This window comes from Triticum aestivum, chromosome 4B (genome assembly GCF_018294505.1).
Source record: "Triticum aestivum cultivar Chinese Spring chromosome 4B, IWGSC CS RefSeq v2.1, whole genome shotgun sequence".
NCBI classification, from domain to species: Eukaryota; Viridiplantae; Streptophyta; class Magnoliopsida; order Poales; family Poaceae; genus Triticum; species Triticum aestivum.
This window is the reverse complement of record NC_057804.1, coordinates 672,817,282-672,827,058: the sequence shown is the minus strand read 5'-3', so window position 1 is coordinate 672,827,058 and position 9,777 is coordinate 672,817,282. Positions and strand designations below refer to the sequence as shown.

The window sequence follows — 9,777 nt, the reverse complement described above, 5'->3', positions numbered from 1 at the left end:
GCCCAGGTTGGCCCCCATGAAGCTCCGCCACTGCGTGGTCCTCTTGTGGAAAATCCAAGGTACAAAGTGCCACCCGACCCGACCCGACCCGACCCATGAATGAAAGATCCAACGGGCTGGCGCATCGACGGCCGGTCCCCGTCGCGATCCGGACACCAACCAAGCAACCAACGAGCAGAGCAGACACTGATGAGTCATTAACGCCAGCATTAAGGACAAATTATGTTATGTACATATAATTAAGAGAGGGATCCTTGAGTCGCTCAAATGACATCTTCATAAGTATAATCAATCAATCCATTAACAGAGGGAGGGATCAATATATATATTCACTTGCTTCAAAAGTTCAAATCAAATAAACAGATAACAGTTGCAGGTGATTACCAAATCAACCAACTTGTCCTTTATTATTCCAAATCCCTTCCCTTCCCTTATTAGGATAATATAAATATGATGATGATGATGATGATGATGATGATGATGATGGTGATATGTAGTAAAAATACATACACTCCCAATTATTCATTCTCGTACCACTTTTGTGCATTGCATCAATTTAATGGGCCATCCATCCCTCCCACTGATAAGCGCGGCGCGGCCAAAATGAATGGATACCGGACCGCAACTCAAGTCAGTTCAACAAAACCAAACCATACTACCTACAGATGCTGCTAACTACTACTGTAGATAGATACTGCTATGTACAGACAGACACACACACACACACATATAGCAACAAGATAAAATCCTTCCTCCAACTAGAGACCATCAACCAACCAGCATATATGTATGTATATTCTCCTGCTATATATGCCTCCTAGAGACAGCTCACTCTGCTTCCCAATCATCTAGGGTTTCCAAGACATTATATATATATATATTGCTTCCTCTCACCAACAGGAAGCAGGCGGCAACTCAAAGCCTCGATGCACCTGCACCAGCACCAGCCAGGGCGTCACTTGAGAATGAATACTCCCTCCTTGTACCACTCAAAGGTCTCCGCTGTAGTCATCCTCTCTTGTCTCGCCTGTTTCTTCTTGGCAGTAGAGTCTATTCAGCTCTTCTTGCAGCTGCAAGTTATAATACACAAGACCACCCATCACACACGCATCATCATCATCATTTTATTATGGTGTTCATTTTCGCATCCTTTTTGTCATTTTTACTATGATGATTTAAGTGATGTTGTATATATATATATATATATATATATATATATATATATATATATGTGGGTGGAATTACAAGTCCATTTACTCGGCTGTTACAGAAATTGCTCGATACTGACCTCAACATGCTTCAGCTTTGATGCAATCAGCTCGTCGGTTAAAGAAATCATCCTGCAAGGGACAAATGTAAATTACAACTTGGATCCTCAAACATTTTGAACATGGAACTTTGTGATTATCCCTTCCAAATATCAACTGCCAAGAAATCGACCTACCTTGACTGTAATTCGAATACTTTAGCAAGTAGTTTCCGTTCTCTCTCAGCACTGCCCGTTTCAACCTGCCAAAAGCATGTGCACAAGCTTACGAGTCAAAAGAATTCTCCATAGCATCAATACTACTATAATGAACATAAACAAACTCATCTTGTAATATATATATATATATATATAGGACAATTTTTTCCTACTACCGGGTGTAGTTACTCCCACTTTTGTTTCATACGTTCTAGGTAGTATCTATCATATGAGAGAGTATGTACGCATAGTATGTAGTATGTAAGAATGTTTAGGTAGTATATATACTATTTTTGAGGTAGTATGTAGTATATTTTGAGCATACTCCTTTGTACGTACAAATATATACGTATTTCATAAATATTATAAAAACATGGGCTCACATGCAATTTTTTCACATAACTCGCTCTAGAGTATCTTAGATATAGTATGTGAACATATTATAAAAATAATAAAGTAGAGTATATACTACCACATGGTAGTATATGAGAAATGGGTGTAACTACACCCGGTAGTAGGATGCATTTTCCCTATATATATATATATATATATATATATATATATATGTATATATATATGTTAAGCTCAAGAGAAGCTTACCCCTGTATCACCCACCATAGTCTGAACTCTAGTCTGCGGCCCTGGAGAAAATAAAATATTTTAATCATAGAAAGGGGAAATTGAAACTTTGAGCAGCTACGATAGAAGTTAATTACCATTGGGTTTCTCATTCTGTTGCAAGTTACTCATTAGGTTCGTGATGATATCCTGTGAAAAGGAAATGGAAAATGGTCAACTGTACAGCAGTAAATATATTTACAATGCACATGTGTTGAGGGGCATTATATAGAGCTTCTTCCATACTTGCTGGAATGTGGTCTGCTGTACAAGGTTTTCAAGATGGGGAATCAGAATTGATGCAGATACTGAGCTGTCACGGAATTCCCTTCGATGATGACTATTAGACTGCAAAACCGATGCATTCAGACATAAATCAATTCACTGAAATGATATGCACCACAAATCTACGAAACATCTTTGATATATAATAGTAGTAATAACATACATAGTCCAACATGTCAAAACTGCCAATTTCAACGTGCATGCTTTAGAATTCAGTTCTAGCATGCAACTTATCCAAGATTATAGTAAAGGTTAGCTTGATATCATGCCATGCGGTTGATGTTTCTAAAAGAAAATATAACAAATCTTATCCAGAAATAATTTAACAGCACTATGGAAATTCTTAAACGAGGGGTACAAAGGTACACAGTAAAGAACATCAGAAAGAGAACACGCTCCTTCATCTCTTTCATAAAAATAACTGCACAAAACTTAAAATATTTCAGTTGCTCTAATCTTGTTTTGTTTAGTTTGAGAGCTTGGGGAAAAATCACCCCACAGAAAAAAAAAACAATTTAGTGCAACAATACATTATCTTAATCAGTTGAAAGTTTTTTTCTTTCCACAAATGATAATTCAGGCAACATGAAAGCATACCATTGACTTAGCCTTCACTGGCCAAGCACCAACACTGGCTGATCTTTTCATTGTAGAGACCTGAGTTCTTACCTCCTGTGGTTTAGGTGAAATTTTGACCACTGGAATTTCCTGAACCTGTCAGTAGACTTTATTAAGTTCTCACTGAAGTCTTGTTTTGCTCATAAGCACTACCTATTGAAGGTGTATGCGTTGCTCAACAGGTAACGTACCTTCGCCAGATCCACATTTTCGGATGTTACGGAAAATCGGCCTTTTATTTCCACCCTAGGCTTGTCTCCCAAGGAGCCCACATATCCTGCGAAATCAAGACAGAAAATTACATGCCCTTTTAATGTGCGACTCCCAAGTCTTTTTATATACATTTACAGAAGTGGTGAACACTTGTGTAAGAATGATAAATGTTGTACCCCTATCTCAAAAAGACTGGATACAAGCAGGCTATGTATTTGCTGAAGCATGCTGTGTGCTGTGCTGATGTGCTAAGTTAATGTTAAACATGACTGGAGGTCTATAGTCTACACTGACAGAAGTGGTGCACAGTTGCGTTAGAACAGTGGATGCTTTTATCCTACCTCCAGAAGACCGAATAGGGGCAGACAGACTATTTGCAGAAGCACGAGTTGAAAGTGAAAGCGGACCACTAAGATCATCGATTCTTCCCGTGTCACTCTTTTGTTTATTAGGTGATCGAGCTCCTGCATCCCTGTGAAGAGGAACAAAAATCAAATGCAACTTAAACTGGTATGCTAATGCAAACTTCTAACAGAGTAGAACACTGGATTCAAGGAAGAGCTCTTTTAGAGTAATCATTAGCTATTATAGACCATCCATCCTAATAGAATAATATCAGAATAATTAGGATTGCGTTTACTCCACTGTCAAGTATTGGACATATCATTATAATAATAAAACTATTTTTATAATTACTTTAGGGCTACAAAAAAATATCAAGGATGTCAACGGCATGGAAGTTTAAACAAAGAAGTCCATAATGACCTTTATATACAGTTAGATTTCACTCGTACTCTATCCACAATCCACATACAAAGGAGAACTGTGTTCTGTGTCTGAATACTCAGATATGAAAACTTTCATCTATCTATTAAAATGCTTCTTCGAAACAAATTTGGTCATGACTTATAAACAGAACCTCTAAAAACTTGAAAGCTGATCTGGAAGAACTGAACAGCAGTCCTATAGTAAGAACGTAAACAGATTAAAGTGGACTTCATTTTCTTTCTTATGTTTTTTATATGTAACAGATCAAACAGAGTTAGAAGAAATTGTCGAACATACTTATCAATAATATAACCTCTTTCAATCAGTGAACTACTGCGGGTACCGGAATACATAACCGGACCAGAGAATGTCCTTTGTCTTTGTCTAACTTCACTCCTGTGATTTCCACCCTCAGAACCTTGCTTCGATGTAGAGGACAATGAACCATTTTCTGATCCTTGCTTTGTGTGTCCATCAACCATCCTTGGACTATCAGCATTGCCAAGGTCAGAAGTGAATACATCACTTGTTTCAGGGCCATTTCCACCTGGATTTACTGCAGTGGTACAAGTTCGTTCACTGAAATATAACAAAATAGTATGAATACACTACTAGCAGGAAAACAATATGCATCAAGGCTCGCTAATCCTCCTCTTGTTATAAGATCAAAAATGATCCTATAGAGTTGGGTCGATGCTGAAACGTTACATACTGATTCAACCTGTGGTTATTTCCATTCAGAAGCGTTGATTGTCCAAAATGACTCTCAAAAGATGTGCCCTGCCAATAGAGCATTAACAAGAGAAACATTGGTATGATCCTCTCTTGCATATAGAAAAATATTTAGATATAACGCAACAGGGAATGCAGATGATTTTTATAATGATAGAAGTTAGTGAGAAACTGCAGGACAGTAACCAGTGGAGTTACAGATCCTTGTCCTGTACAATAATATTTCTAGCATCACAAGGGATAAATATATAATCTTCAGATTCAGGCAGAAGCATTTGTGGCAATAACTTCTATCACTAGCTCATCATACCCTTACTCTTCAAATTAGATAAATGGTACTCCCTCCATTCCCTTATACAAGGCCACAAACTCATATTACAGGTACCAAGATAAAATTTAATGACTCCTTTGCAAGTCAACTTTTCTTTTAGTTAACCGGGATCATTAATACACCACAAGCATGCAACGAATGAATGGGAAGGAAGTGGTGGAGTGTCATTATGACCACATGCATGTAAGTATTAAAAAGTTGCTAGTACGAGGAAACATCATTAAATTTTGCCTCGATTACTGTTGGTGGCCTTGTATTGATGCAAAATGTATTTTTGATAGTGGCCTTGTATAAGGGAATGGAGGGAGTATAGTTTTTTCCTATGATAGACATATACTCCCTCTGTCCCAAAATAAGTGTCTTATTTTGGGACGGAGGGGATATGATATTACTTCTCTTGGATACACTCCAGAAAACTTTGTCATCAAGTACATTTGCAGGCTCTTTCTATCATCGCTCTAGCACAGGTTTAACGTTATTAATTTGTAAAAGGAATCAAATCAAACAAACCTTATCAACTTCAGTTATTCGGGCGATGTCATCATCTTCCTTCAATTCAGGTGGATCGTCATCATTAATCTGCATAAATTTGGGGGCTTATTTGTAAGGTCGTATCAGAGTCACTTATGCCTCAAAAAAGTGAGCCATGTAGACATGTGGCAATTTTTTAGAAATTGTGGAAGCTATTGCTTTACCAGTAATGCTTGAGCCTTCAGATCCTCAATATCAAAGTGCCATGCACTGACACCTCGTTGATACTCACTCTGTTGGACAAACCATCAAACCACAAAAAAGTCACCTAAGTGGATTGAAGGACGGAATTGCGTACATGCATTTCTAGAACAGATAAATAATACAAGCTGCAGTGTTTTCATGAATTATTTGACACTACCATGCTGCACCTCAATTTGCAGGAAAAGCTCTACAGCAAACAGAAGCACCTCAATTTGCTAGTAGTTATGATATCTCTGTGCGAACTAACTAAAATGTTTTTTTATTAATTGTTTGCATGTAAAAAGAAACAGCCCATAGCCAGGTGAGCATCTGTCAGTGAGTTCTAGCTTAACTTAGTTAATTATAAAAAAAAACAATGTCTTGGCTCAAACATGTTTTAGTTATATCTTCATCATCACAACAATGGTCTTGTTATACCCAATTACCCATATGAGATCAACTTCTAAAATTGGTTGCCTAGTGAGTCTTACTTTGTTCTGTGATTGCAAATCATCAAGATTGCTAGTTCACTTTGCATATGGAGTAAATAAAATAAGCAGGCTTTCATGGCCTGGAAAGAATTGCACCAAAAGCAAAGAATAACATAAGAGAGTGTTAATATCACAAACCATGGAAAGTGCTTCCTGTTCGGATGAAGCCAGGTGTGCTGCATCTTTTTGCTGAAAAAGCACAGTAATTTACTGAGATATTGTTTCCAGTGTCAAGTAAAAGAAGAAGATAGCACAAGAGCAAAACCTGGAGTGCCTTCACACGATCCCACAGAGGGGGCAAATCGGTTAAGATGCTCTTAACTGTCAGCTGTGGGGCCTTTGTGTTCTTGAAAAACGAATGCTTTAGTAACTTCTCAGCTGTTGGCCTCTTAGTTTGATCTTTTACCAAGCACATTGCAACCATTTCCTTGAAAGACTGATTACAGCTGAAAAGCCTTCATTAGAAAGGTAAACACTGTAATCTAATATATCCACTCTGTAATAATAACTGAAGCGGCTTCCAAAGACAAGTAGGTGTTGCTGTTAAAACATAACCAAAAGACACAAGCCAAGAACTGGACCAGTACTACCTTTGAGAATTTTCTATCACGGTCATAGTCAAGACCTGGTGGTGCATTTTGAAGGGTCATGAGAAGAACCTGCATCCAACAAGGTAAACTGCAGTTAAACAGAAAGTTCACATGCACAGGTTGCCACATTCGACAATGCCCTTGTACACTTCAATTGCTAATTTAATGGACAAGACCGTCGAGCTTATTGTTAAATTTTACAAGACTGTTGAACATCAGTAAGTATAAGCAAGTTCGTGAAAAGTAGGCATACACACATAGCATAACGGAATTTTACCCAAGTGGGGAGTTTTTTTTTTTTTTTGCTAGGCTAAAAAAGATGTGTCGTAAGTGCAGAATACAGGGATTATTTTGGCATAACAGTATCATGGCATAGCAAGATGATGAGAACCTCATGTCTGCAAACTGCTAACAGGACACCATGGTGAAAATTTTAGTATAAGAACAACTACAGAAGAAAAGGCAATTTTGAAGCTGATCAAACACTTGCTTAATAGTACTTGCTCTTTTCCAAGACAGAAAAACTGGAAAAGGACAGAAGTATTTTACTTTGCAAAAGAATAAAATAACTCATTACCTTCATGGGAGGGTACTTAGAGAAGGGAGCGTGGCCATGTGCAAGCTCCAGTGCAGTTATTCCAAATGACCAAATATCAGCTCTGGACAGGGGGGGAATAGTCGTGAGCACACCTCACAAATGTAAAAAAGATTGCTAGCCTGATTTCTTCAAACTAGGGATAGTGGTTCGGCATTTAATCTAATCATAAAATTCTGAGACGATACTTAAGTGACCCCAGACAAAATACAACGGCATGGAAGAAAATATATATAAATGAAAATAAAGAGTATAGAAATTATAAAGTGGATTGATGAAAAAGATAACTGTCAGAAAGATTGATAGCCTTATTTCTTCAAATTAGAGATAGTGACTGAGCATTTAATATAAACATAAAATTCGAGAGACTACTTTAGTGACCACAGGCGTACTAATAATGTATGATTCCAATGCACATAGCTTGTTTATAGTTAAAAAAATGACCAGAGAAACTTGAAATACTGCATCTATAGGTATTCTAGAGTAGCAAAGATAACATGAGCATGATATTCAAAACATACTTGAAATTATAACCGGTTCCAGGCTGGAGAACTTCTGGAGCCATCCTAAACACCAAACAAAAGAAGAATCATATCAAGCATTTTCATAGATTGTTCAGACTTATTGAGCCTTCAAATGAAGAAATTCGGAAAAAACACAGGTACCAGCACGGTGTTCCCACAAATGTATTCCTGGATCTTTGCCTATCGCCTCTGTCAAACAAGCAAGCAGATACGCCAAAGTCCCCAAGCTTCACTACACCAGGGCTATCAACAAGGATATTGCCCGCCTGCACAAAGATACATACGTTGAGCAAAAGCACTGATAACACGAGCGTAAACACAAACCCTGTAGATTGGAAAAGGGCAACCTTAACATCTCGGTGGATATGTCCTTGGCCATGGAGGTAAGCGAGAGCCTTGAGTGTTTCTTTAAGAATAGAGCAGATGACAGGCTCCTCCAGGCCGTCAGGATGTGCGACCTTCATTAGGTGTAAACATGAACCCTCTGCCATGAAGGGCATTATGACCCAAAGGTTGTGGTCGACAACAAATGAGCAATAAGCCTTGATGACGTTAGGATGGTCTATCAATTTCATGATCTGAGCCTCCTTGCGAACATCATCCTGGAAGGGACATATAGATATCAGGTACCATTTTTGAGGTCAGGTGTGAAATACACTGCTAGTCATTTTGAGGAGGAAGGGGACACCAGGAGGGAAGAGCACCAAACATTGGACTAAAAAAGGAGTAAAATATACAAATCCATTCATTATGAACACTTATTTTAATTTTCATCATGGGTAAAGTATTACAGTTTGGCACTTGAGAAACGAGCAAGCGGTATTCCAGGTGATGGGGCCAACTACAGAAAATACGTGCATCCATGATCCCTTGAAACGATCCCTTGAAACAATTCCTCGAAACGATATAGAAAAGTACTGCATCAAAACAAGATATATCATCATGGGATATATCCTACATTGAATTCGATGCATCCACATGCCATCCTAGAGAGCACAAAGCACAACGCATCAAGAAGAGTTGCAAGCGGTCTTTGTGAAACTAATAATAATAGAATAGCAACCAAAGAGTGCTCCTGATAAAACAGATAAGAGTCCTAGGTTATGTATGTAGGGAGCAGAGCAGAGCAGCGGCGAGGGTAATGCAAATCACTGATGAAAACAGCTGATCAAGCTGAAAATGGGTAACAGAAATTGCAGGATTGTTTAGTATATCAACCTGTCAGCCATTGATAACTCCAGTAGTAAGAAGAAACCTAAAGCCTGATGGTACTAAAGCTAGTAGGATTATTTTGAGTGCAAAATAAATAAAATATAAAAAGCTGTAAATGGATGGATGGATGGTCCCAGCTTGGTGACACATACAGAGCATCTCGAGTGCATCCATCCACAATAAATAAATAAATAAATAATACGCCTCCAAACAAATTTCGCACATACTAGAGTAGAATCTAGCTGATCAAGCAATCACCGGCGAATCCTATGTATTCGTATAGAGAGGGGGAGGGGGAATTGGAAAATCGGAGAGAGACAGAGGCGCCCCGCGATACAGAGAGAGGGGGCTAGCTCCTGACGCACGAGGTTACTGTTGATTCGATCGAGATCGAGGCACTTGACGGCGATGGTGCGGTTGGCGGGGAGGAAGATTGCGCGGTAGACGACGGCGTTGGCGCCGAAGCCCACCTCCTCCATGAGCCTGTAGTCGTCCGCCGACAGGGTGAACTCCGGCGCCGCGGGCTCGGCCGCCGCCGCCGAGACCGCCGCCAGAGACGGCCGGCGCATGCTCCCGCCCCTCACCATCGCCGCCCCTCCGCGATCGCCGCCGGCCTGGCCT

The 9,777-nt window shown here is 39.2% G+C and overlaps 1 protein-coding gene across 5 annotated transcripts; it reads right to left on the bottom strand.

The window, feature by feature from the left end:
• Positions 1-521: 521 nt before the first annotated feature.
• Positions 522-9,777, bottom strand: LOC123094084 (serine/threonine-protein kinase BLUS1). 5 transcript variants are annotated; one of them, XM_044516165.1, is made up of 21 exons: positions 9,522-9,777; positions 8,292-8,546; positions 8,086-8,210; positions 7,942-7,986; positions 7,403-7,484; positions 6,826-6,894; positions 6,501-6,671; positions 6,374-6,424; positions 5,726-5,794; positions 5,541-5,609; positions 4,680-4,747; positions 4,265-4,546; positions 3,541-3,671; positions 3,178-3,263; positions 3,038-3,082; positions 2,330-2,431; positions 2,182-2,233; positions 2,066-2,106; positions 1,445-1,509; positions 1,289-1,340; positions 522-1,070 (listed from the first exon to the last, which is right to left on the bottom strand). In XM_044516165.1, exons 1-21 carry the CDS (start codon positions 9,741-9,743, stop codon positions 990-992), a joined length of 2,163 nt encoding a protein of 720 aa, XP_044372100.1. In that variant the 5' UTR covers positions 9,744-9,777; the 3' UTR covers positions 522-989. The 5 variants fall into 5 exon arrangements, 4 of the variants coding, with proteins under 4 accessions (XP_044372100.1, XP_044372098.1, XP_044372101.1 ...); XM_044516163.1 differs by having other exon boundaries at positions 2,966-3,082; positions 4,689-4,747; XM_044516166.1 differs by having other exon boundaries at positions 4,689-4,747.

Coding starts and splice junctions, on each gene's coding strand:
- LOC123094084 (XM_044516163.1), bottom strand. CDS start 9,743: ATGGTGAGGGGCGGGAGCATGCGCCGGCCGTCTCTGGCGGCGGTCTCG. Junction 4,748..5,540: donor GAATAACTGAAGTTGATAAG/GTTTGTTTGATT, acceptor CTCTATTGGCAG/GGCACATCTTTTGAGAGTCA. Junction 1,071..1,288: donor CAAAGCTGAAGCATGTTGAG/GTCAGTATCGAG, acceptor TATAACTTGCAG/CTGCAAGAAGAGCTGAATAG.